Raw genomic sequence first — 27,469 nt, forward strand, 5'->3', positions numbered from 1 at the left:
ATTATTATTATTATTATTATTATTATTATTATTATTAACTTTTGGATATTCAGATGGGTCTTCTTCATGTTTTTGGTGTGTGTTTAAATAGAAAATGCTTGCTTTTTATCTTTTCCTGTTTTTGTAATTCTGGTGCTTACATGAGCCCATTACATTTACTCCAGTGTGTGACCTCATATAAGAAGATACCCTGCACCAGCTTGTTGCTTATTTGGCATTAGCTCATTTACATAGACTCTGAAACAGTATGTTTATAAAAGGATAAAAATTGATGAAGTTGAACCTACTATCTGAGTGGCATTTAAGCTGGAGCAATAACAGAAATATTTTGGGAGACTACCGAGACCTATGTTAATCTATTTCAGAAATAGTAAACTATGGACCCTTTAGAGATTGTCTAGGCCAAGCAAAGCTTTCTTGAGTCATTTTGGCTGTATGGTTTGAGTTCAGTCTAGTTAAAACATCCCTATTCTCTTTAAATGTGTTTTCTTGGTATTTCTTGATTAAGCCACCCCGTACAGTATCATACCTCACTGTGGGGATGGTATTCTTGGCATCATACACAACCCTTTCTTCGAACATGATGAGTTGAATGCCAATGAGTTCTGTTTTGGTTTTGTTTGAGTTTGGTGTTAGGTGAAGTAATATGGATGATTGTGGTGCAGTTCACTGTTTATTGTTCTCTGTGTAACTGTTATTCCTCCTGTTTTTGAGTGGCTTCTGGCTTCTTTCTTCCTAATCATTTGTCAGGGAGCACTCTGAGTTGAAGCTGTGCATGGACACTTAATTGTGATTCCATTACCTTTTTACTCGCACATTGTCTGACAGGCATGTTTAGGATTGCAGCGCTGTAGGTTTTGTTGTTTAATAATGCTGCCTACATACTGTTTCATTTTTTTAAGTACTAGTGAGAACAGATTCATTTATTCATTTATTCAAATTCTATACCACTTATCCTGTACAGGGGCGCAGGGGCCTGGAGCCTATCCCAGGAGACTTTGGGCATGAGGTTGGGTCACAAGCCCACAAGTCACAAAAACTCCAAAATAATGAAGACAAATAAAATAATCATTGAATTATGGCAAAAGAAATAGGACCGTGTAAATGGAGAATGATGCAAGATACTCCTAATAAAAAGTCAAAGGGCCAGTTACAAAAGATTGCATACTATTTTATAAACTTAATATTCAATTCAATTCAATTCAATTTATTTGTATAGCGCTTTTAAACAAATTGGCATTGTCCCAAACCAGCTTTACACAATCAAAAGAATTATTTAAGTTTGTATGGAATGTGAATGTGTATGAATCAAAATGGTCAGATAGTCCCTGGTGAGCAAGCCGAGGGCGACAGTGGCAAGGAAAAACTCCCTGAGATGGTAGTAGGAAGAAACCTTGAGAGGAGCCATCCTCATTTGGGTGAAACAGAAAGCAGTGTGTTAGTTTCCACCCAGTTCAGTAACAGTTGATGTTAACTGATGTTAATATGGAGTCCAGTTAGTTATTGAAAACTCAGGTAGACTTGTATGAAGTCCCAGTCCTGAACTATCGAACAGTCAAGTCCTCAGAGAAACAACTGCCAACACCAGTCGAGGCCAGAACCATCTTCTAGGTAGAACCATCCCCAGACACAAGACGCATCCCAAAGAGACACACGGGGCATCCATGTGACAAGATCTCCAACCAGAAGCGGGGCACCAGGATGGGATCACTGGCAGCTCAGGAACGACATGTGTAGCTCGACAAAGAGAGGGAAGGAGAGAGAGGGGGAGAGAGGGAAGAGAAAGAGCAGTATAACTGTTCTCCAATAAAGTCTTCATAACTGCTTTAATATAGTGTATTATATTGTCGGAATTGTTTCTGGATCCTGTTGGCTGTGATATTGTAATATTGCTTACAAATATTCGCTTCAAAATATATACCACAGCACTGCTGAATAATTTTAATTAATTCTGAAGGTGTTGATTCATTTTCACACCTCTGACAAAAGTGCCAGCTGTCCAATGACAGGTCAAACAGGCACGGACTTGTCTTACTTGTGAATGTTTAATAACACAAAACAAAAACAAGGTAAAAACAAACAGCACAGAAGGGTATGAATTATTTATTAATCAGTTGAAATTGTAATCAATAGGCAGCACGTGGTTTAGTGGTTAGCACTGTCGCTTTAAACCTCCAGGGTCCAGGTTCGAAACCTGCCTTGGGTCTGTGTGGATGGAGTTTTCCCCGTGCTTGATGGGTTTCCTCCTTGTACTCTAGTTTCCTCCCACAGTCCAAAAACATGCAGATTAGTCTACTGCAAATTGCACGTAGTGTGTGTAAACGAGCGTGTGAGCGTGTTTATATGTGTGCATGCCCTGCGATGGATTGGCACCCCATCCAGGGTGTACCCTTTCTCGCGCCCTAAGTCGTGCCCTAAGTCTCCTGGGATAGGCTCCAAGCCCCCCCGCAACCCTGTATACAGGATAAAGCAGTATAGACGACGAGTGAGAGATGAGTGAGTAAATGCGTCCCAACACTTTTATTCAATTACAACTTTGTTCAATCCAATCTGGGGACATTTATTTCTCTCTTTGTCTTGACTTGCTTACTTTGACTCTTTTTGGATTATTGACTACTTAGACATTTTATGTAGCATCATATACTGTAGGAATGCAGAGTAAAATACTGTGATTCTGCATACTGGAGATACAGTCTGCATACTGTATATCCTGCATACTGTAGATCCAGGTTTCCCAGCCTTGTGTCCTGCACATTTTGTTATTGACTCCCCTGTTCCCAACACATCAGATTCAGCAGTAACAGTAACAGTAGAAATGTGTGCAGGGAAATCACCAAATTACTGTATGCATTACAGGTGGGACTCCACCTCCAGGACTATGGTTGGATTCCAGCGCAGTGGGTATACAAACTTTTGCACTCGCATCTCTGCGCTGATATTCGAGGAAAACCTGTTCGAGGAGATTTTTTTCAAGCTCGCTCTCTGATTGGCTGGAACGCACGGTTACATGTGACGTAACCAGGGGCGAACATGGCGCTGCAAAGCGGAGGTGATGCTGGACCGTGTCAACTAACTTTACCGTTTTAATTTTCGTCCGTTTACTGTTTAAATTTTGTGGGTGAAAAAAAAAAACGGTTATAAATATGACTCCTCGGGTGACATCATGAACCAGACTTGTGTTTTAAACAATGAAGGACGACAGCAAGTGAGAAACCGGTGACTAGCGTCGGCTAGGTTAGCACCGCTTAGCCGCACTGTTGATGGTCACGCTGCTAACGCTTTAGCTATGCTAAATGTTTTGGTAGACAGGACCGTAGTAGTAGTAGGTGGATTCACACACAGATGACTCCTTCGTATTATTTACTTTGACAACAGTGTGTCGTGGTAGTTTAGAGGTGACTAGTGAGCCGGTCGAGCTGGAACCATGGCCATGCTCCGGGTGTGGATGTTGTTACTCGGAGCGGCGCTTGTGGAGCTGTGTGAAGGCGCGCCTCTTCCGCGTCCACTGTCAGGTGAGAGACTGCTTTTTGCTTAACAAATACCCACCTGATACCACAACTACACATTTCTACATATGCCATAAGCTAAGGTAGTATGACAGCAGTGTGTGTGTGAGAGACGCGTAGCTTTAGCTGGTCTAGCTAGCAACACTCACTCGCTAATTTGCTAGTCACTGACCCTTGTTTGTTTACATCATTAGTTATATCATCACCCTTTCTTTTCCTGTTCTGCCATGAGTGTGAAGCAAATTTACCTTCCTTTAGCACTCTTACACATGACATTACACTCACAAGCCATGTTCTTTATAATCATTCACTGGACATCAGATTTTTTTATCTACTTGATTTCTCTGTATTCCCTGTTTTTTTTTTTTTTTTTTGCTGACTGATGTATAAACTGAGGACATGGTGTCCATACTTCACATCCTGTCTTTCATCAGTATTACTTATTAAGGTTTCTAAGTGTTGGCTAAGATATAACCTCATACTTGTAACCCACAGGTACAGTAATGAGTAACATAATACATTCCAACCTTATCAACTGTGAATGATTTACTACATGAGGTTAGAGGGTGAAACTTTTTTATTTTATAATTTTTTTAGCGATTTGACTAATAAACTCTAACACCTTTTTGGCTTTGATTACCATTTTATTAGCTTTCATCACACCACTAAATTTTGATAAACAGAACGTTTTTTTTTTTTTTTTTCTCTAAAAGCAGCTTAGACTGTCGTTACAAATACATTACATGATATTTATGACATTTGGCAGACACCTTTATCCAGAGCGAAATAAGTTTCTCTTATTACACATATGAGCAGTTGAGGGTTGAGGGCCCTATTCAGGGGCCCAACAATGGCAACTTGGTGGTGCCGTTGGGGTTAAACTTTGGATTTTCCAAGCAGTATAAATCAGATTTCAGGTTTCTATTAAGGTACTTGTTTTGGTACATTATTGTTTCTGTAATAAAACACAGCGATCTCTATGAGCAATCTGAGGCTTATTAAATAGCATGCTGTTATTTATCCATGGAAATGTCTCCTCATTTATACATTTTCACCAAAGAGTTTATTTTAATTTTATTAATGTAAGGAGTCTCAGATGGCAGCACTTTGTTATGGGAGGTACTGTACAATTAGTGACATAAAAATCAAAACACTCCCAACCAGAACACCACAAAGAACTAAACTAATCTCACTTGCTTTTGTTTCTTTCACACCTGTATGATGAAACAAATTACTCACCACATTGGACAGTTGCACATTTCTTGTTTTATACACAAAATGAGGACTATCCTGCACTTTTTAACAAAAAAAACATGGACAACAACACTGCTGCTAACACAGTTCATTTCATTCCATACATCATGATTCAGTAATAATGCTGTTGTTATACCCACATGTCATACCCTTGTGTAGTTTTATATTTTTTACTTCTCAGGATATAATTACACTTCGCACATTCTGTGTAATTTATATATTTAAATTTTAATTGTTTTTTCATTGTAACCCAAATGTATTTTATTTTTATTGGAAATTCTAGTACAACTATTATTTATTTTTAATTGTAGTGAAATCTGTCTATTCTGTGTCGTCTTTTTATTTTAGGTCACAAACAGTTGTATTAGCATTTCACTGCATATCATACTGTTTATGGTTGTGAACGTGACAAGTAAATTTTTATTAAAATTTGATTTGAATATTTGCAATATCAACCTGTGCAATTATTTAATTGCATAGGGTAGTAATCTATTCCAGTTTTAATAATTCAGTTCGTAAATAATTTAAGTATTTTTTCTTTTTTAAAATAATTTTAAGGAGATAAATATTGGCAAAATCCTCTCGATAAGATAATGTGTGCCATTATTTTGTGTTAGTCTAGAGAAATATGTTAAATAGTTAAATATTGAAGTTTAAATCACAATCACAGAATTTGTCAGAATTATTGCAATGTGATTTTAATTTAAAAAAGAGTTTTTTATCAGGTCAATACGGCACAGGAAATTTTTTTCAATAAGATAAACAAGAAGAGAAATGAAAAACACAGAGACTTGTGAGAGAATGACTATAAAAGTGACTATATCATAAATGAGGACATAAGTAACTTGTTTCATGGATGGTTCACAGCATTTACTGTAACTTTAACATAGTTACAAATATCACATGTCTTATAATCTTTTTTATAACAGTTTATGCTGTGCAATTATCATGAAATAATCAACTTTTGGTATACCCATGAATGTATATAGCAAAATATACATTTAAGGCTGTATGAAAAATTGGTTATTTTATAATAATGGCGCAGCATAAACTTTTTAATTAGCATTAATTTTTAGTATTATTAATGGTCATACATATGTTTTTCCTTATATACTGTGCTTGGAATGTTTTAAATAGTGATATGCTGCTGGAATATCAGCCACTCAAGACAAAACAGGGAAGCAGGTTATCTGTATAATGACATGATGATGGTAATTGAACAAGCACAAGAGTCAACACTGCTCATCACATGACTGTGCTATGACACACTGGCTGAGTAATCCTTGTGTCCCATCTGAAGTCATTGCTGATTAGCACGCTGGGTCTGAAGCAGCACAAGTCTATGAGAATATTCATGGGCCAGTGACATAACCTTTGGACTTAATGGGGTGCTGCATTAACACTCAGCCTTTTACAGCCTACACTTTAGATACAGTATGTATGATGTGTCATTAGATAGTATTTTAGACTGTGGAGTTGAGTAAAAGTGCTGAAGCTACAGTAAAGGCTCACATTTTAGTTTGTTAGTGATTCTTTAAATGTGTCAAATATAAAAGTAAGACATATAGTAAGCCTCTCCAAAAATGCAGTTTTGTCTGAATGTGGTGTATGACATCACTGATGGTCACTCTTGATGCCCACACATCAGCAAAATATAGAATTTTTTATTTATAAAATGCATCTTCTCTATAATTTATTCATATATATATATATATATATATATATATATATATATATATATATATATATAAAAAAAACATATATTTGTGGATTCACGTGGCAGGGAGCGGAACAGCCACAGTCCTAAAGGTTGAGAGGTAATTATTTTACCAAGGAGTGTTGTGAGTTTTTTTTTTTTTTGTATGTTACAAACATTTAATTATAGATTTATTCCTAAATCTGTGCAGTATTTATAGTGTTTATAACCGCAGTTACACAATAGTGTGACAAACATTCAGGGAGTCTTTCTGCAATATTGGTACAACTGTGGTGGGCGGCCACGCTTATACGATGGGCCAATTTTATTTATTCATTTTTTAGTTCTAATACCATTCAATATATTGTAACAATATGGCGGCATAATGGGTTGTATGTGTAACGTGAAAACCTAAGGTTGTATGTGTAAGGTGTAATGTCAGGTTGTATGTGTAACGTGAAAACCTAAAATCAATTTTTTTTTATTTTTTTAAGATTCAAAAAAATTTTATTTGTATAGCACTTTTAACATTTGTCACTGTTGCAAAGCAGCTGTACACAATCAAAAAAAATCTGGACGTTTGTATGAAAGACGAATGTGTATGAATCAAAATGATTAGATAGTCCATGATGAGCAAGCCGAGGGTGACAGTGGCAAGGAACAACTCCCTGAGGTGGTAATAGAAAGGACCCGTCAGAGGAACCAGACTCAACAGGGATCCCATCCTCATTTGGGTGATGAAGGATCAGAAATCCTTGTCTTATTTAAAAAAAACATTTAGTCTTGTATGAGAGCAATTTATAGAGTCTTGGTAGAGAAATGTAAAATAAACGGCAGACAAGTGTCTTAAAAATAAGTTCATTATAATTAGCCTACTAAATTTGCCGGCTTATTTATAAGTGTTATGTCTGTTATTTGTGTTATAAGTTATTATAACATAAAAATGTCTACTGTCAGGCATCGTCATATAATATAAATGCTGCTGAAAATACAATTATTGAATAAAGGGCTTGGCCTCTTCAAATCAACACGTGACTGTGGTACATTTAAAAAAAGATTACATATTGGCTCTTATTATAGTTGAGAAATCTCCAGTGTAGTTGTAAAAATCAACAGACCGCACAAATTGACATGTTTTCTACCATAGTCATGCAATAGACAAGGTGCTGCTGAAATAAAAGGCTTGGCATCTCCAAATCAGCACTACTCTGTAGTAATGTTGTGCCAGAAATAAATAACCAAAAATCTTAGCATGTGCATGAAAAAACTCTATCATCCTCTTGCCATTGTATCTTAAAATCTTTTTAGATCTTTTTAGGAGAAACATTTCTTATGACAGTATGACCTTGGGGAAACATTTATAATTTAAAATAATTGTAAAAATTAGTACTTCATTTTAAAATTATATTTGAAATCTTTACACCAAGGTCAAATGCATACATAAAAGTTAATTTTTTAATTATAGATGACAAATAAATGCAGACCCGAATAGCCTGTTACCTTGTCAAAAGATGTGAGAAATAGATTTGTTAGATGTCCTTAAAGTTTTACAAGAGCAAATAACAGTCAAATGTAGGGATGCTCCGATCAGGATTTTTTGGGACCAATCACAGAAATCAGAATAGACCTTCACCGATCTCTGATCACAGGTGTGTTGGGGTTATTGGGGTCTGCCATTTAAATTGTATATTATTGTATTTATTTACTATTTATAGCAGTGAAAAAATAACTATTCTAAACCTCAGTGCACAAATATAATTACAATCTGAGAAAGTATAAAATTTGAAAAAATATTTATTGCGTTATATGCAACATTATTTTATGGTAATTATAAAGAAACTGAAACCAATAGAAACTGATCCTGAAACCTATGCTCGACTAAAGAGTAAAACAACGTTCCCTTTTTTAACTAGCAAGTGGCTCTCAAACACACTGAAATGCTTAGGTAAAGTTCCACTATACTGACTTCTTATAATGTGCAGCCAGTGAAACAAAGAGATCTGAACTTTGGAAACTTAAAAGGGAACTACTGGTGACAAAACAAAAGACAAAGAAAATACAGATAAAACGTAAATGTCAGTGAGCCCCCCCCCCAAAAAAAGCAATAGAGATTAAGAGAAAATTTCACAAATGCCAGAAAAGAAAGAATGCAGTTTTTCCTGATTTTAGCGGTTAATATTGGTATCTTTGTTAGCGTTAGACTGTAAAAGCAAATCTGCAAATCTGTCAGGTGGTGTAACTTGTTATTTCAATTAATGTAACCAGTATCCAATTATCCAAGTAACCAATTAGATTTTACAGGACATTATGTGGACTAAATTGTAACCCTCAGCAAGTTTGTCAAGTAATAATTAAAAAAATACAAATCTACCTTTGGCTTTAAGACCCTGTTAATATTTGGACAAATGAATGAAAGTAAAATTCAAATAATCTTCCTACTGTTCTTTTTGCATTAACTTAAAAATAAATAAATTACATTATTACATTAAAAAAATATAAAAAGTGGATAAAATTATAACCTTTTTTTTGATTACACCCCATAACACTTTCAGGCACATTAATTCTTTTATTTTGTAAAGAAAACAATAAACCATATAAATTGAAATAATAAATTTTAACCAACTTGATGTACGATTAAAAAAAAAAAAAAAAAAAAAAAAAAAAAAAAATCACCGTACCAACTTTTGTCACTTACCTGTATAGCATAGTTTAATGCTGTTTTCTTCAGACTGTGATGCAGCTTGATGACTATAGCATCGAGATACTTAATATTTGTTTTGTATCCCACCATGTTGATGATTTTTACTCCCAGTAAGGATATGATACTTTTGTTATGTCATATGATTCTTCAGGGCAATTCTATCATACATAATATTTAGATTATATAGCTAGAAGTAAGTGAATAGCTGACCATCCCACCTGTAACATGGTTCTTCCCCAAACTGTTGCTATTCAGTTATAAGCATCACATGTCCATGTCGACTGTATCATAACAGTTTTTTTTCTTTACTTTAACTAAGTCAAACCCATTGCAGCATAACAATGCCACTGGACACAAAGTGAGCTTTATGAAGACATGGCATTCTAAGGTTTGTGTGAAAGAACTTGAGTGTCCTGCAAAGAGCCCTGACTTTACCCTCATTGAACACCTTTAAAATAACCTGTAATGATCTATACCCTTGCCCTTCTCACCTGACACCCTACAGTGTACAAGAAATATACACTGATCATCCATAACATAACAACCACTGACAGGTGACAGGAGTAATGTTGATTTTGAATTTATTATCATTTTTTTGATACCTGTCAAGCGGTCAGATATATTAGGCAGCAACTGAACTGCAGTTGGTTCTCGCAGTCGATGTGCTAGAAGCAGGGATCTGAGCATCTTTAAATTGTTATGGCTAGATGACTGGATTAGAGTATTTCCAAAACAGCAGTTTGTGTGTTTCTGGTATACAGTGGTTAGTAGCTACCAAAAGTGGTCCAAAGAGGGACACCCTGTGAACTGGAGACATAGTCCCGTGGACCCAAGGCATATTGATCTGGTTAGGGAGAGGGAGAGCTAGTCAGTCTGGTCTGATCCCTCAGAAAAGATACTGTAGAACAAATCACAGAAAAAGTAAAAATTAAATATGATAGAAAAATGTGTCAGCACCTACTACTGAGCCACTTAAATAAAATCTTAGCATATACATGCATTCTAGGGGACATACTGGGCTCTGATAGTGACATCTTGCTGTCTTCACAATAGGTTACAGCTGTTTTGGTGGCAAAAAGTGGACCTACACAATATTTGGCACATGCTTTTAATGTTATGGCTGACTAGTTTGCTTAAAAATGGCCATGAAGTAGAGTTGATCCTATGTGCTGCTGATTAAGTGGGAAGCTAATGAACATCCTGACCTTTTTATTGTGCCAGTGTGGAAATTATTTGCTTATTTTTTTGTTTTTTAACCTCCCACAATGTTGTGACACATTGCACTTTGATATGCTGTATTACTTTCACAAGACTGTAACTGATTTACAATCCGGTAAAAGAAAGAGCTAATGCTGTGTCAGCCAACCTGGCTTTCCTGATGACTAGAGATTCTAGACCCTATAGACTCCTAGAGGAAATTCTGTTAAATCATCTGCATGCTTTTTCACTCAAATATAGTGTAGTTTTGTTTCTTCATAATCAGAGACTACCATACATAGTTAATCAGTTACTAGCTTACAACTGTTTATCATCTGTTAACAAAATTTTATTGGTTTGTTTTGTGATCATATGACTTGGGAGATAGTTTGCAGATCTGCAAATATTCTGTGAACATTTAATGTCGTTCTCTTTATAAACAGTTCGGTTAGTTTTAATGTGGACCTAGTTGTGTTACAAAAGTTTCTTTTCCGGTAAATACACTATGTCTAAACGTCTAATACTTTTAAGTAGCCTGTTTCCTTGCAGTTAGAGCCACACAGTCTCTGAATGATTAATTGCTGCTCATAAATATTTTAGAGCAGTTCCACTAAATGCGTATGGCTATTGGACTGTTCTGTGTCTTTGTGTTGTGATTTTTAGTGAACTCTGAAACGTTGGAATTATACACTTATGTGCTTCCACTCCTCAGTTATATTTGTGTCTGCTAAACACTTTACATTATAAAAAGTAGTACTGATGTTCAGTTTTATTAATAAACTACATTGTGTAGCTTAAATCTGAGCCTAGGTCAGTCAGAATTTTATAGTGTCCTGTAAAAATAGAGAGCAGTATTAGTTTCTGAATCTTCACCAGACACAGAACCTGATGTGAAAATCATGCCATTAGCCTAATTTCCTGTACATTTTTTCCATTCATTTTTCAAATGTATTTCCCATACTTGTAAATGTTGCTACTTTGCCTGATCTGAGGACAAAAGTAAATTATAAAATAAAAATAATAAATAAAATTAACGTACTTGCATATGAAGTTCCTAATCGAAGTAGAATATTTCCTGACACATTTGACTGACAGATAGACCTGTCCTTTGCATTGTCCACAATTTGATTGTAGTTTACATACATTGTAGACTGTCCCCTTGTGTACTATTTCTATAATAGTTATAATTTATAATTTATAACCCCTGATATGTCAAAAAAACTTCTGTCATCCTTGTATTATAAAACTTTAAAAAGTACAATGCGAGTGTGACGAACGTCATAAAGTGGCACAAAGTATTTGATTCTTCTTTGTTGTGAATTAGATTTTAATCGCTTGAATCTGTTTTGTTTTTGCTGTTTCAGCAGGGGATTCTGCAGATGAATCACATTTTCCTCTGAGTCTTATGCTGGTTGTGTCTGTGACTGTCCTGGTGGCTACAGTGGTGGTGTTGCTAAACTGTGTAACCTGCTGCAAAGAACGAGAGATCAACTTTAAGGTGGGCAGTACTCCCATGCCATGTGTCATAAACCACACACGATTCTGTTGCAAGTAAAGAAATTAAGCCTTGTATGATTTCTTAAAAACAGTTATATGTAATTGCCTTTTGCAATGCAACATAATCTCTGCTATATAATGTTTTGTTTAGGAGTTTGAAGACAACTTTGAGGATGAGATCGACTTCACCCCTCCAGCAGAAGATACCCCGTCCATGCAGTCTCCAGCTGAAGTGTACACACTGGCTGTGCCGCAGGCGCCCATGCCTGGACCTCCACACCTCCAACTGCCCCGGATAGCAGGTTAGGAGACAAGCCAGATTTTATATTAGCCAGTTATGGTCAGTTTTGCCTTTTGTCAATCAGAATTCCTACACCCTGTTAATTTCTTTTTAATTAATGGTGGAATTTAACATAATCAGTATTAAATCAGCATCAGTTTAATTACTTGATCAGCTCAGTAAAAATATTTTAAACTCAACCAGATGTGCATTAGCTGATTTGTTGAAAGAAACATGGGGTTTGATTCAGAATGAGTAGCAGAGTTACAACAGTGATGTACATCAAACTTCTGTGATATACGTTTAAACATGCATACCCCAACAAATACTTTTGTTTTGCCCCAAAAAAATAAATAATAATAATCAGTAAGTACTAGGAATTCTGATCTTATTTGTTAACCACAGTTAGATCCCTGATGCCTACTGATTTGTTCACCCATGAGTATGTATTAACGGTTATCATATAGTGTAAATGTTTGATGTAATAGGTTTGAGTTTGATTTCAAAGGAATGTTACACCTATAAATCTGCCAGTTGATCCATGTTGAATGTTCCTTTCTGTTAAACGGTGTGACTGACTAGTCACCTCTTTCTATTTGTTTGCTTTTCAGAAGTCTCAACAGGCCCACATGTGGCACGCCACACTCTTAGTTACATTCAAGAGATTGGGAGCGGCTGGTTTGGCAAGGTGCAAGTTCTTCTATTTACAGTACTCACTGGGAGTGGGGGGGGGGGGTTGTCTGACGTTTGCTTACCTCCCTCTACAGTCAGCTGCAAAACCTTTTCCGACCTCTCCCAGGGAAGAGCAGTTTCAGTGATGAAATCTCAGAAAGAATGCTCTGACACACCCTTTCTTTGTGTAGATGTGAATAACTAACTTCCCTTGTGTCACTGTGAATAAGTGGTATTTTGTTTCAAGTTGATTAAATAAGTCGTGTAGAGAGTACATGGATTCTTATACCATTTAAAACTTACTTTTGCACAAATCGGGACTGCTAGCATCAATGCCAGTTAATGCAGCCAACCACTGGTTTTTCATTGATGTCACTGATATTCTGTTTTTTTCCTCCCTATGCTGGAGTGTTTCCATTGTAATAAACCTTCAGCATTCTCTCTTCTGTCTGAATGCACTAAGCTATGAAATCGATGTTGTTAATAAAATTATACTCGTAATTTATGACTATTTATTAAAATGTTCTTTCAGAATTTAAAAATGTTACCTTTTCAGTTTTACAGCACAGCAGACTTACAGATAACATAGTTTTATCATTGACAGGTGTTGCTCAGTGAAATCTATTCAGACCCTAGTATATCCAGAGTGGTGGTCAAAGAGCTGAAGGCCAATGCCAGCTCCAAGGAGCAGAACGACTTCCTTCAGCAGGGAGATCCGTACAGGTTAGAGCTTCGGACTCGTACAAGTCTACAAGTATAATTTTCTTATCATTGATAGGAAAGAGTGCTTTTTATACTGAATCCTCTGTATGTGTTAGTAGCACCATCTGTCTTCCTGTAATGACATTGCATTGCTTTTGTGATGGGGATCAGTTTAAACCATTACGAGCGATATGAAGGCACGCCTTTTTTTTTCAGTCCTGTTTCAAATGTGTGCATTTATAGGGTTCTTCGGCACCCAAATATCCTGCAATGCCTTGGGCAGTGCGTCGAGGCTATTCCTTTCCTGCTAGTCTTCGAGTACACTGAACTGGTAAGTTTAAAATGTGGCGTTTTTACTTTTCCATTCATATGACATAACATAATGAAGTAATGCATTTTTTTATTTGGCCTTCACTGACCATGGGAACACTTTGATTTTAAAATGTTATAAAAAAAAAAAGAAGCTTATTAGTCATTAAAGAAAGTGGCATATAACTACACCTGTATCATTTACTGTCTTGAAAGTTTCTGAACGAAGAACGGAGTATAAGGATGATCCATGTGAATGGGTCCCTCCTTTTGGTGTAATTTATTGACTGTTTTTCTTGACCTATTTATGGACATGCTCCTTGAGCTCGACAGGGATCCGAGATGCATAGCTGTGTGAGGCAGCTCTCTGATTCCCTCATACCCCAATAAAGCAACCGGCTTCATTTACCACCAGTGCCGCTCTACCTTCTTGCTGTGTTGGTGCATTTTATTGCCTCGCTTACAAGTTGCTGTGAAACACAGCCTGCAGCGTGTGCATATGTCACATCTCATACAGGATTACAGTGCTTCCTTGTAAAGTAATGGGCTCCTGGGGTACATCCAAACAAAACCAAATGGCTTTTGGTTCCAGATATGACCAACTTTTTTGTTTTTTGTTTGTTTTTTTTCCCCAGGTTTTGTTTGGTATCTCATACTTAATAATTAAAGTAATATTGGATAATTAGATGTCATCATAACTCCGCTATACATTTGTGGGGAGGCATTTAACACTTAAGTGTTTATGACTTTTTGAACGTTCTCAGTCTGAGTGGACATTTACATTGATATTTTTTTTTCCTGCTTTGCTGATTTGAAAGCAGTGGCTTTTCATGGAGGTAAAACATATCTAAATTATAACATGAAAATTTGGTTCTGTTTTATTATAGATATTTATTTCTAAAATACAGAGTATGTATTAAACTAGTAGTGTTGGATTTAAGATAATATTGGAAAAATTATATTTTAATATTTACAAAATAATATAAATAACGCAACACTTCTTGTGATTATTGCCAATTCACGGAAAGTTAAGGTACAGTCGTAATTTTTGGAATCATATACAGCACTGTACCAGGTAATCAGTTTCCTAGAAGTAAGACCAATTAAATCTGATTATTTTACAAATTAAGCTAATTGAAACTTTATTAAATCCATGCCGTGTAAGAGGTAAAAGGTTTGATTTAGGTCTCTTGTGTGCTTGGTGGGTTTCCTCTGGGTACTCCGGTCTCCTCCCACAGTCCAAAGACCTGCCTGTATTATGATGTCCAAAGCCATTTAATATTTCCAAACATACCTTAAAAAGAATAAATATACAACATTATAGCTGAATATTTGTATGCCAGTACAGAAAGCAACATATTACATGACAGACCCTGTTTCAGATAAAAGCAATATCGCTAATGTAGGCTTCTTGGTTTTGCATAAACTAGAAAGGAGTAAGTATGACAAAGTTAACAGAAGAGCCCATATAAACAGAAGAGCTCATATTCTCCAGCACTCTCAGTAAAATGAAACAGCTGTTTTTAAACAAATAGATGAGAAGTTGGGGAAACTGTATATGTACAGCATAATAAATGTTGACTTAATGACCATACCGCATGCTGTAACCATGACTCTAAACAGATCCTGCTTATCTCTAGTCTGCATTAAGTCTTTGCCAAATGAAAGCACTGTCTTTGCCTGGTGAATTCCCTTGGCTTGGATGCAGTGTGCCTCAGGGGCTAAATGAAGCCAAAGAGGACCTCGTTAGGACTGTGTGAGCTGCAGAGCCTGTTTAGTAGTGTACACTGGGAGCACCTGCCCAGTGGTGAAACACTGCAGCTTTGGGTCCTCAAGGGCCAGAGCAGATGGATGGCTTCCAGCATGCTGTCTGTCCCTCTGGACAAGGATGAGCTCACTGAGGCCCAGTGTTGCGTAATGTAGCCTGCACATTCTCAGTGGTGCTGCTTGTCCCTGAGCTGCCTCTGTAGCTCGTATTCATATCTGCTTTGCTTTCAGGCAACCTGTGGGAGCACAGCATGTGCATGTACTTGTAGAATTAAAGGAGTTGTTCCTATAAATCAGAAGATGAGGATTTGTTAAAGCATGGAGCTTGGGAAACTTCATATGTTTTTGCTTAACTTGCTTTTTGTAGCAGTTTTTTTTATGTGGTTTGTTTTAAACATTTTTTGGGGATTTTAATTTTTTTTTGTAGAATCATGGACAAATATTTTTATCATAATTTAAAAATGTTTATCACACGTACAGTTGTCCTCTTTGTAGTCACAGGTTCTGCCCAACCTCTCATGGATAAAAAATCCTTGGGAGCAAGTTCCAAAAAACAAAACATGAATTTGTCACATGCCGAACATTACACTGGACATGTAGGCATACCCTGCTCTCTCCTCCTGACATTTAATAGATCCTCATTCTCTCTCTCCAGGGCAGGGTTTAATAATGAGTGCTCACAAAATGTGCAGACTTTTTTTTTCCTACGTTCCCTATACAATACAGCGTAGCAACTTTTAATTCAAGCATTTATGTTCTATTAGGTATTGTTGGTAATCTAGAGAGGTGTCACAGATGGCAGAAGGTTGTTCATCGACGACAGCCGAATTTATAACATAGTTTCATACTATGTTTTTGTGGGATTATTCTTGATCTTTCTCTTAAAGTTTTACTGTGTTTTGTTTAAACGTTTGCTAATAAATCACTCATACTATGGATTGTTTGCTGTTTGTCTTGCTGGTAACCATTGGTAACCCTGACTCATTGCATTTTAGACAGAAATATAGCTGAGTTGCAATCGGAGGAGGCTTGCAGAATGCCAGTTGCTGTCTGACTGAGTGACAGTCTCTTCTGTACAGGCTGTCTACAGGGGCTGCTGTGTATGTTTGTATGTGTGTACATCGGTCATGGATGTCATTTTATGCACATGTGTATGTATTGAGGAATTTCAGACCCCAGAAGATTCAATTTCTGCAACCACACCAGATATTTATACAATTCTGTTTTTCTTTTTTATATTATTATTTTGCTTTATATGGCATGTAGAGAATCCTTTTTTTTAGGTAACTGAATACTTTGTAATGAAGGCTTAGGGCCTAATGAGTTATAACTTACATTACTAATGACCTTAAACTTGTCCAAAGTAATTTCACATTTAGTATTTATGTTTTTAGCGATAGATTATGTGCAGTGTGGAGTAGAATTTGGAGACAGGAGAAAAAAACTTGGTTCAGTTATGCATGGCCACACTGACTCCAAAATCCATTACATTTAAATTTTTTTTATATCAATTCATTTGATGCGCAAAAATTTTGCTGTTCCTTTATCCTACTAAAGGTGGTTAATGCTAAACTATTTACATTGAAAATCATTTGCTAGGTTTGTTTAAAATTGTTACAAAAGCTACAAAAATTATGCATATGAAATTGCGATATTTCTAAATTCATGATACCTGTAGAATCCAGAGCAAATCGGCAAATGGGTATCGCGGTAGTGTCATATCAGGTGATCTGTGATGATTCCCATCTCCAGTAGAATTCAACCCCAGCGTGGCAATAACACAACAGGTGAGCTCAGAAGGTGATTTGTTGTGGCAGTAAATAGACTTTTATCTGCTGGAGTCTAAACCATAGCCGAGCACTGTTTACATGTTTCCTCTCTATGTTGTTGACATGGAAGCGTGAGTTGTTGATGACAGTAAAACACGATTTCACTCAGTGAAGCATTAATCCATTACACACATGCAGCTATACAAACTAGTTAGTTAATAATTTCATAAGTCAGCCATCGGTGGCGCTGGGAGTGTTTCAACCTATTATTTATCAACTGGAGTCATTTGTATGAGCAAAAATTACTTAATTTTTATGATATGTTATTATGCCTGCATTATAAGACTAAAGGAAATATTATATTTCTATAAGTATAAAGACCATTGGCATGCTGTCAAGTAGTCCTGGAAAGCAGCTGAGCCTGACTGCATGTAAACAAAGCTAGCCATCACCCCTACAATTACAGGCTTGACACTTGACTGCTGAAAGAGTCCCGTGCTTTGTATATGGGTGAAGTAGTGTTGCTGCCTCTGCATTCTGTGGGTGAAACCTTGACTTTTAAGACCAGACTCCCTTAGCAGGAGTTTTAGATTTGAGATTTTCAATGTTATTTTTGGAATTCTTGTATGTACAGTTACACATTCAAAACAATAAGTCCATTTCCCATTTTTCTTGTATTCAGCCAAAGGCTCATCTGTATCATATTTTAAATTGAACATATTCCAAAACTGGTTATTTTTATAATTTCTGTATATTTACATAAAATGTTTAAAAAGGAATCCCAGGTTAAACTGCACGTTTGGTTATATTTGCAAAATGTTTACCTTCCTAAATTGTAGAGAATATTCTGATTTAACGATTTAGCGTTAACCATCAACACTGGCTCATTTCTCTGTTGGCACCAGAAGATGTCTGTACTGGGGCTGCTCTCGTCTTCAAAACTAGTCTTTTGCCTGCCAGTCCAGAAACCCGACCTAGAGGAGCAGCCCCAGAGCATGCAAGCCAGTCTGACCATTGCTCTTTTTATTTTTAAATTGCTGTGACACAGCATATAGCATACTCCATTAAACTGCCTTTTCCTTATTTGGTCTAGTCCCTGTGCAGCAGTAAATGTAGCTGTACAGAGAGATATTGCTGCCCCTCAGTGGCCAAGTCTGAGTAAAGCACACATACTGACTGTGACATTTTTGTGACATCAGCATACAGCATGTACAAGGTGGACTTGTTAATTTTATGTGGGTAAATGCTTCTTTGTAGCAGTGCAGCAGTGGAATCAGAAATGGAGTGGAGTTTGTGTTTAGAGTTTTATTTGTGGTTTGCTTTGCAGGGCGATCTGAAAAGCTATGTTACTCAGCATGAATGGCTGTACAGGAACGGAGAGCTGCTGCAGCTGCAGAAGATGGCCTGTGAGATTGCTGCTGGACTTACTCACCTGCACAAGCACAACTTTCTGCACAGGTTATTTTTTCATTCACATGCACATCCTAAAAATTAACTTTACATTAACTTTGTATTATCATAGAAGTCCAAGATTATACAACAGAAGAATTCTGACTACAAGTTGAGTCACGATAAAGCTACACATTCGACACAAGTGACCAATACAGTCACGTAGTTTTCATGGAATTTCCTCTGTATGTTTAAAAATGTCTATTTTTTTTAGTTACACGTCATTAAAGGCATCATTTCATTTTAATTTTTCCCCAGCATGGTATCTGGTGGAAGTGAGGTTAGGGCTGTCTAGGGTGTCCTACCATGCTCAGCTCTGGCCGCTGTCTCTTGCATGCTCAGAATACATGCAAAGGGGTCCAATTACCCAGCTCCTAGGGATTACTGGGTGTCGTCTGTCATTCGGCACAGAGACATGATGATTCCGCGATCTGAGTGTAAACAGATCCCCTTTATATTTTAGGGTGTATGTGAGGGGCCATGGTTGTAACAGTTACAGCTTATGATTGAGATTGCTTGTCTAAGAGGTTACATACTGTAGTACTGGAAAATGTAGCTCTTTGCTTTTGGGTTGCAAAGTTGATTTACTGCAAGGCTCTGCTTGCCACTCCCGCAGGGGCTGCTGCTTTAAGGACAGTTTTAGTGTTGTAAAATAAAATTTCAAATAGATTATAATGTATCATGATTTATTCGTGTATCGCCACATTGACTCTAAAATGTCTTAATTTAAATGTTTGAATTGGTAAACTCTTGGCGGCACGGTGGTGTAATAGTTGGCACTGTCGCCTTGCACCTCCAGGGTCCGGGTTTGATTCCCGGCCATGCTCGTTTTCCCTCTCTGTGTGTATGGAGTTTGCATATTCTCCCCATGCTTGTTCGGTTTCCTCCGGGTACTCCAGGCCCCCGCGACCCTGAATACAGGATAAAGCGGTATAGAAGATGAGTGAGTGAGTGAGTGGTAAACTCTTGCTGTTTCTCTGTAATCCTGTAGGTGGTGCACTCTAAACTATTTACACAGCACAGCATGCTGTGTGGTAGAATATAATTATTTCCCAAGTTTGATGAGAATTGTAACAAAATCAGAAAAAACAAATCTGAATATTTACTTACAGAATCGCAATACAAATCGAATTGGCACCTAGGTATCGTGATGATATCGTTTAAGGGGTCCCTGGTAATTCTCATCCCTGTTATCTGACTAATATAATCACACAGCTTTTGACTGCTGCAGTTGATTCATTATCCATCTTATTGGGCAAATAAAATCACCCATTTTATTTACCTGGGAATCTAATTGCCTAGCGTAAATGTTTCAGTTTCAAGGTGTGATATTTATTGGCACGTAATAGATTTGAGTCTGACGTAGCATGCATGTAGGCTGATGAAGCATACATAGCAAGTGATGACTGCTTTATGCTTTTTCTTTGGTGTTTGCTAAATAAAGTTTTTGGTTAAACAATTTATACTGACAGAATACTGCACCCCTGCATAATGGTCTTGCAGCATATTACATTTCTAGAGTGCTCTCTACTATTTCATATTTGGCTAAATTGTGAATTTGCAAGCATCTCTAATTTGTGTGACCATTTCTTTTGCTCTTTCCTTTCTTTTACAGTGATTTGGCCCTGAGGAACTGTTATCTTACAACAGACATGACTGTCAAAATAGGGGACTATGGTATTGGCCCCTCGAGATTTAAAGTGAGTTTCTGCCTCCTTCACAAGGACCATGTTAATGCAAAACAGTATAATGTTGGACACTGATTATATTTAACCCCATTTAATTTATTTACAATTCATTATTAATATGGGATAATAGTGAGGAATCAGTTTTCTTGAATGACCAAAATGATGCTAAAATGTACATTTAGGATTTCATCTAGTTAGCACCTGTGCTTGTTAATTAGTTTATTTTTGTTGTTAATTAATTCCTATTTTTAGGAGGATTACATCACTACTGAGGAGGACCAGTGTGTTGCTTTGCGATGGCTTGCGCCAGAGCTGGTTGGTGAATTGCATGGAGGTGTGATAACATCAGAACAGACTAAGCCTGGTAATGTTTGGTATGTATCCTTGGTATAAGGTTATTGTGGGCAATATTTTAAATTACACTGTAAAATGTTTATTTAGCATTTTTGGAAGGAGACTTCCATGTAACGTTTGAAAACATTTAACTATTAAAAACAATGGATGGCTTTTTTTTTGTCTTAAAAAATGTAAGTGAAAGAAAAAAGGGAGAGATTGTTGACAGCAGAGGTATTTAAAGCTATAATAATCTAATGAAAACAGCAGCTAACCTATTTTTGCAGATGTTCCACAATATTAAGCAGAATACACAAACATATTTGTAACTTTTCTTTAATGTTACATTTTACTGTGCGTTCATAATAAATCCTGGACTTTGAAGAAAACTTTTAAAGGCATCTATTTAAGAACATTTTCTCCCAAATTGCACATATTTATAGGACTTTCTCTTTCTCTTAAGTAAATCTCAAGCTAAAAAAATGTTTTAGTTTACTGGACAGAGCTTTTTTGAACAAATAAAATCCCGCTGAATATGAGGGAAGTGGTAATAACCAGGGAGAGCGACGGCTTACACATCCTCAGCTCAACACATGTGACGGCAGCCAACTAAAACTTTTCAAACTACTGCTCATGCAGGATAACACACTCAAGGTTGGAGATGCCAGTGATTAGCTAGTGTTGCTTGATGCAAGAGCCATGCCCCCTTGAGAGGACTGACATTTTGCTCCCTAGACTCCCATCTGCTGAACCTCTAAATGATGGGGCAAATACTTATACACAAATACGTTGTGGTTTTCTTGTCCAATTAAGATGAAAGCAGGCCGCTTCCGTCACTGGTCAATCGTTCTGTGCATCGTTAAAAAAAGATAAACATGAATATGCTACCTTTTGTAGTAATACTATACTAAGATATATTAAAAATTGTTTAGTAGTGTCAGTCGCACACATCACTGTATTCCTGTAGTAGTACAATATAGAACAAATATACAGTGTAGTGTAAACCTTCTGTAGTAAAAGGTGATTTCTGTTTCCAGGGCTTTGGGTGTGACCTTATGGGAGCTATTCGAGAGAGGAACACATCCCTATACACACCTGTTAGATAAAGAGGTTCTTCATCATGTCATTAGAGATCAACAAATCAAACTCCTCAAGCCTCACCTCGATCTACCGTATTCAGAAAGATGGTAAGATGGTCTGACAGTTTTTTGTTAACTTTTTTTTTAGCTGTTCTGCTTTGAGACTAAATTAGCACTTTCTTTGCAGGTATGAGGTACTGCAGTTTTGCTGGCTTCCTGCAGACAAAAGGGCCACAGCTGAGGAGATTCACCGGCTGCTCACTTACCTCCGGATGCAGGGGCAAAAAGAAATCGAAGACGATTTTGAGCAGCGTTGGAGCTCCCTGAAGCCTAATCCTGCTGCCCGGCAGACTACTGTCAGTCATTCATCCTTCCCTATCTTAGAGCAATTCGATGATGGCCGAGAACCGGATGAGGTGCTTACTGTGACAGAGACAAGTCACGGCCTTAGTTTTGAGTATGTGTGGGAAGCTGCAAGACACGACCACTATGACAGCCACACTCGCTCTTCCATGGAAACCACTCTCAATTACCACAGCATGTTTTTCCCAGTGCCACAGCAGGAAATCCAAGCACACTTCCCAGAGACTGCAGGTGAAGCAGAGGCTGAAAGAGTCCCAGGTACCCTGCCAGTATTTGATGCACGAGAGGGCAACTCTGGCAACGAGTACTACATTCAGCTAGAGGAACAAGACGAAAGTGACCTTGGAGTCAGGGAAAGTGAGAATGCTGATGGAGCCGCTGCATCAAACAAGGAACAATATGTCATCTTACAGGACGTCAAGTTAGATGAGTCTAGCACAGATGCAGATTTCTTTCATCAGAGCATAGACTCTAAAGACTCATTTCTACAGGACAGCCATATATGGTCCTCGAGTGAACACGAAAGTCCTTACCAAGCTGATATTTTTGGTGAGAAAGATTCTAAATTGGAAGAAGCTCATTCGTTCAGAAGTGATTTCATGGAACTCCCTGAGATTCGATCATTTCACGCTGACACCAAGGGCGCAGTGGAGAATGAGAGTCTGAGCACTTCCTTTGAAGGTATCGGACAAGAAGCTGATCATTTGGACGTGATAAAGCTTCTCAATACAGAGAAACTCGTTGACAACTTTGTGTTCCTAAAAGAAAACAACCTAATTAAAGAGAGTTCTGGTTTTTCAGAGTCCAGAGACATGCAGGAAACGGATGTATCGCTAAGCCTCTTTGATGATATAAATGCCACAAATAATTTGAACGGTACTGATAATGCTTCAAAGCCTATAGTAACTTCTGCACAGCTTAAGGAGGAATTCTTGGATTTGGTAAATCCAATTTTAAGAGATTTTCTGTCACCATTAAAAGAAAGTAAAACACTGGTGCCTTCAGATAAATTATCAACAGAAGAAACCTATAGCAACCAGCTGCCAGACACAACTGGCTCTTTAAATGAGGGAACTGCTAAACTAGGCGGCTGGATTTATTCTACTCTCGAGTCTACGCCCGAGAGCGCCGAAATCGTTGTCTCAAATCCTACCGGTAGTCATCAGTTTAATGATGAAAGTGCCGCCACAGACGATTTGTGCACAGATGCCAATACCTCTGGCCTTGAAGAATGCCTCGCTGTCTCTGAGGAGAACAGGCAAGACATAGGACTTGTAGAAGACTGTTCTGAGCAGAAGAGCCAGCTCTCTTCACCTCTAGATAAATCTACAGAAGGAGTAGATAGTGGTATAACAGAAGGCTTAACAAGTAGTGATTCCTTCAGTGACATGCTTTCAGATGGGGAGGTCATGAGCAAAATCGAAGATGCTCCATTGCAAGATGCTCAAAAAGAACGCAATCACGATTCTCAGGATATGTGCTCATCATTGATTGTGGACTCTTATTTGGACCAGATCAGCCGAGACAGCCTTCTAGAAGACAGCATGTCATTGACCTTTCCCGCTGTTGAGAACTCAGCTGAAACCCCTGATTCATTAGATTCTCTCAACATGCATAAAGAGGTGGGGCATGAGAAAACACTGGATCCTAACATTCATAAGCTCCAACCACTTAACAGACCTGCTGACAGTGGATATGAAACCGAGAACATTGAATCACCTGAGTGGAATTCCCAACCAAGCATGAACAATGTCTCAGAGGAAGATGTAAATAGTGCTAAAGAGCCTGCTGCTGCAAAGCTGATTCCTCCAGAAATAATAGTTTCTGAAGTAGACGGTGTACCTGATGTTCAGGAAAATAGAGATGGTCTACACCAAGTACTTAGTGATGCACCTGTTGGTGGTAGCTATAGAGACTCTGCTTACTTCTCTGACAATGAAGAACTGGATAAGAAAAGTGATGATGTCAGTGGTGGAACTCCTGCTGATTCATCTCCTCAAGTTGAGAACTCTTCCACTCATCATACGAGTGCGTCAGCAGAAGGGTTCTCAGCTCTCCCAGAAGGTGTAGCGTCCGGTGATCATCAAGAACATGTTGGTCCTACAGTTGAATTAGTCTCAAGTCAAGAAGAACCCTGGGATAAAGAAAAGCAGGCATCAGATTTAACTTGCAAAAAAGAGAGATTGGACTTCTTCTCTGATCTCTTAACAGATCCACCTCATTCTAGTTTGGCCCCAGCAGCTCATGAAGATGCATCCTCTACCTCAGTGATGTCTTCAGCTGAAAACGTAGTCCACGCAAAACTAGTGAGGACTTATGCTGGAGAAGTCCCAAAGAAAAAGGAGCCTGATATGGAGGGAAGATACCTTGGCAAGCTGGATGGAGCTGCAGCGACCGGAGGTTCCGAAGACGGCATGGAAGCCGATGAGGAGGACGAGAACAGCGACGATTCCGATGATGACATGTGTGCCTACAGACTGCACAGTTCCGGGTCAGAAAGTGACGACGATGCTGTGTACCCGGTTCCTGTTATAATCTCTGACAACAGTGACGCCTGCAACCTCAAAAGCTTATTAAAACCTAAATCGCTTCAGATGGACAAATCTGCAACAGCATTGAATAGTAACGCAGTAAACAGAAGAGTAGTGTCCTTCTTCGATGATGTCACTGTTTACCTCTTTGACCAGGTATATAATGTTGCTTGCATGCAGTTTAATAGTAGATCATTTTACACATGGGTTATTTTGTATAATAAAAGATAAATATTAATATATAACATAGTAATGTTAAAAAAAGAAAACTAATAGAATGTAATATATAAAACGAAATAGACTTTTAAATTAAAATACAAAAACTTAAACTATAAAAAGCCTGTTTTGCACAAGCAGCATATATTGACTATAAATTAATTATTTCTTTAAACAGGAAACCCCTACAAAGGAGCTCGGAGAGCACATCTCAGGCTCCAACAGCCAGATGTCTGAGTTTAGCAGCCCAGTGGCCTCCTCCAGTTACCTAAACAGGTTTACCAACTCAGAAAGTTCCACAGATGAAGAAGGTAACATCAGCGAAGACAGTTTAATACAGTTTAATGTCCTCATTAGGAAGTCCTAATATTAAAAACCTAAAAATGTAACTTTGTGTCACAGGTGGAGCATTTGAGTGGGACGATGATTTCTCTCCAGAACCGTCTTTTCTCCCCAAGTCAGGAAGCGATCAGTCTGTAAGCAAGGCCACAACAGCGTATTTCTCCCCGCCTCCTGCGAGCCGTTCCTCAGAGCAGAGCTGGAGCAGCTCCACAGCATATTCCCGCTTCTCCATCTCTCCAGCCAACATCGCCAGTTTCTCCCTCACCCATCTCACAGACTCAGACATTGAACAAGGAGGTGAGTCACTCGCACTACATTTCATCCAAAAGCGCTAGAAAAAACATTGGGTCTCATCACTCAGTCTGGATAAAAATGTATGTATCCGTACAGACATATTCACAGACGCATCTACACAAGAAATACAGTGTTGAGTAAGTTTAAATAAGTAGTTTACATAATAAAACTCAACGATTTAAATCTTGGAATGTAGGCTTCTATTTTAGTTGGTAATTGATAACTGCAATTTTATATCCACGTTAAAACGTTATTAGCAATTTACAAAGTTTTGATTTATATTCTGAAACAAAATTGCATTGTTTGCATTGGATATATATAATAGTGCAGCTCACTTCAGTATGTGTGTGTCTTTTGATGTCTTGCTCAGGAAGCAGTGAAGATGGAGAAAAAGACTGAAGACTGGATGCAGTATTTGGGCTAAAAAGACACGTTTTGTAAGTGTTAAAGAGAATTCAGACACTTGCCTCGAAGGCTGGGATAAGCTTCTCAGGCAGCATCATTTCTTTGGAGAGAAACTGCACAGAGTGAATCACTGACGTCAACGTTCCCTATTTCTGTTCCCTTCTTATACTTCAGCAGATGAAGCAATGCAGTCTCTCACACCTCCATAAACAGTTTTTGAGTCTGTAAAATTGAAGGAACTTGCTGTGCTTGAACCGCTTTAAGTCTTTAAAGCGCTTCCTAATAATTTGTCTTCTTTGTCTGTGTAAGTTCATGTCACATTTTGTCAACATTTTCACTGAACGACTGAGCTGGACTTTTCACAGATCACCGATCGGTCAGTAGACTGCTATGCGGCTCTGCAGTTTTCTCTTGTGGTACTTGGATTGAAACACAAAATTTTATGTGTTGAACGTGTAATGCTTATCTGTTGTTAAGAACTAGCTTTGAAATAAGAGTAGCACTCATGGTTAAAAATATTTTTGCACAACGTTTTGACTACACATTTTTTAACGGTGGCCTACAATTTATTGTACCTAAAACGAAACTTTCGTCAACTTTGTAGTTTGATGAGAGATGCAGAAGGATGCCGATTATGAAATGAAGTTCAACCATTCCAAAATCGTCAAATTACACAAAGAGATCTGTAGAGTGTCATTTTGGTTAAATTATGTTCTTGGCTGTGTTTCTTTCAGGATTTTCCTATTAGTTCAGTGTTCATCCATCTATCCTTACTGAGAGGTAAGGAGCATCATTTTCCCTGAAGAATTGTTGCTTCAGTGGGATTTTAGGAAGTTTTCTTCCATTTCACAGTTTAGTAGGACCGGGCAGTATATCTTAAAAAAAAAAAAAAAAACTAACAGCATATAGGACTCTCAGATTTCAGAAAAAAAAAAATCAAAAGTATTTTTTGAGGATCATGCATGAGCAGATGTATTTAAATATGGAAAAAAATATGGTGAAAAGAGAAAACGTTGAAACTTGGACCATTTTATTGGTTTGTTTTATGCAAATTAACCAAAATTTGTCAAGGTGATTAAAAGCCGCTGAGCAGCTGACTTGTTTTTTTTTTTTCTTCATAGTTTTAGATTGTATGTTGCATTTTTATCATGTCACGGTCTGAGTTTTTCATTCCTGTTGCCTTCACCTAGAATGTTCTATGAATTGTAATATAGTGCTAATGAAAATGCTATATCGAGAAACATTCTTAATCATTAAGAACACTTTAATGATTGGTATGTAACATAGCTATACATATAGTTTGCTAAATGCCCCCAAGTAAACACTACAGAGCAGCTTATGGAAGGACACAGTTTGAGCCTATAATGTCTTTATTTATTACATTTATAATGAATTAAATCAGCAAATCATGGTTTCGTA

The 27,469-nt window shown here is 37.5% G+C and overlaps 1 protein-coding gene across 3 annotated transcripts; it reads left to right on the forward strand.

The window, feature by feature from the left end:
• The first annotated feature begins 3,029 nt into the window (after positions 1–3,029).
• Positions 3,030–27,147, forward strand: lmtk2 (lemur tyrosine kinase 2). Of its 3 annotated transcripts, XM_053514186.1 has the most exons (15): positions 3,030–3,512; positions 11,719–11,852; positions 12,003–12,153; positions 12,743–12,819; positions 13,408–13,526; positions 13,749–13,836; positions 18,678–18,808; positions 20,415–20,499; positions 20,740–20,861; positions 21,858–22,007; positions 22,087–24,949; positions 25,188–25,320; positions 25,412–25,648; positions 26,016–26,082; positions 26,228–27,147. In XM_053514186.1, the coding sequence occupies exons 1-14, from the start codon at positions 3,425–3,427 to the stop codon at positions 26,042–26,044; spliced, it is 4,407 nt and encodes a 1,468-aa protein (XP_053370161.1). In that variant the 5' UTR covers positions 3,030–3,424; the 3' UTR covers positions 26,045–26,082; positions 26,228–27,147. The 3 variants fall into 3 exon arrangements, with proteins under 3 accessions (XP_053370161.1, XP_053370160.1, XP_053370162.1); XM_053514185.1 differs by having other exon boundaries at positions 26,016–27,147; XM_053514187.1 differs by having other exon boundaries at positions 11,722–11,852; positions 26,016–27,147.
• Positions 27,148–27,469: the final 322 nt, after the last annotated feature.

This window comes from Clarias gariepinus, chromosome 16 (genome assembly GCF_024256425.1).
Source record: "Clarias gariepinus isolate MV-2021 ecotype Netherlands chromosome 16, CGAR_prim_01v2, whole genome shotgun sequence".
In the NCBI taxonomy this organism is placed as follows: Eukaryota; Metazoa; Chordata; class Actinopteri; order Siluriformes; family Clariidae; genus Clarias; species Clarias gariepinus.

Bases quoted from the DNA above. Each gene is read 5' to 3' on its own strand.
- lmtk2 (XM_053514185.1), top strand. From the start codon at position 3,425: ATGGCCATGCTCCGGGTGTGGATGTTGTTACTCGGAGCGGCGCTTGTG. The intron at 24,950-25,187 runs GTATATAATGTT...TTCTTTAAACAG, and splicing joins CTGTTTACCTCTTTGACCAG to GAAACCCCTACAAAGGAGCT. The intron at 25,649-26,015 runs GTGAGTCACTCG...TGTCTTGCTCAG, and splicing joins CTCAGACATTGAACAAGGAG to GAAGCAGTGAAGATGGAGAA.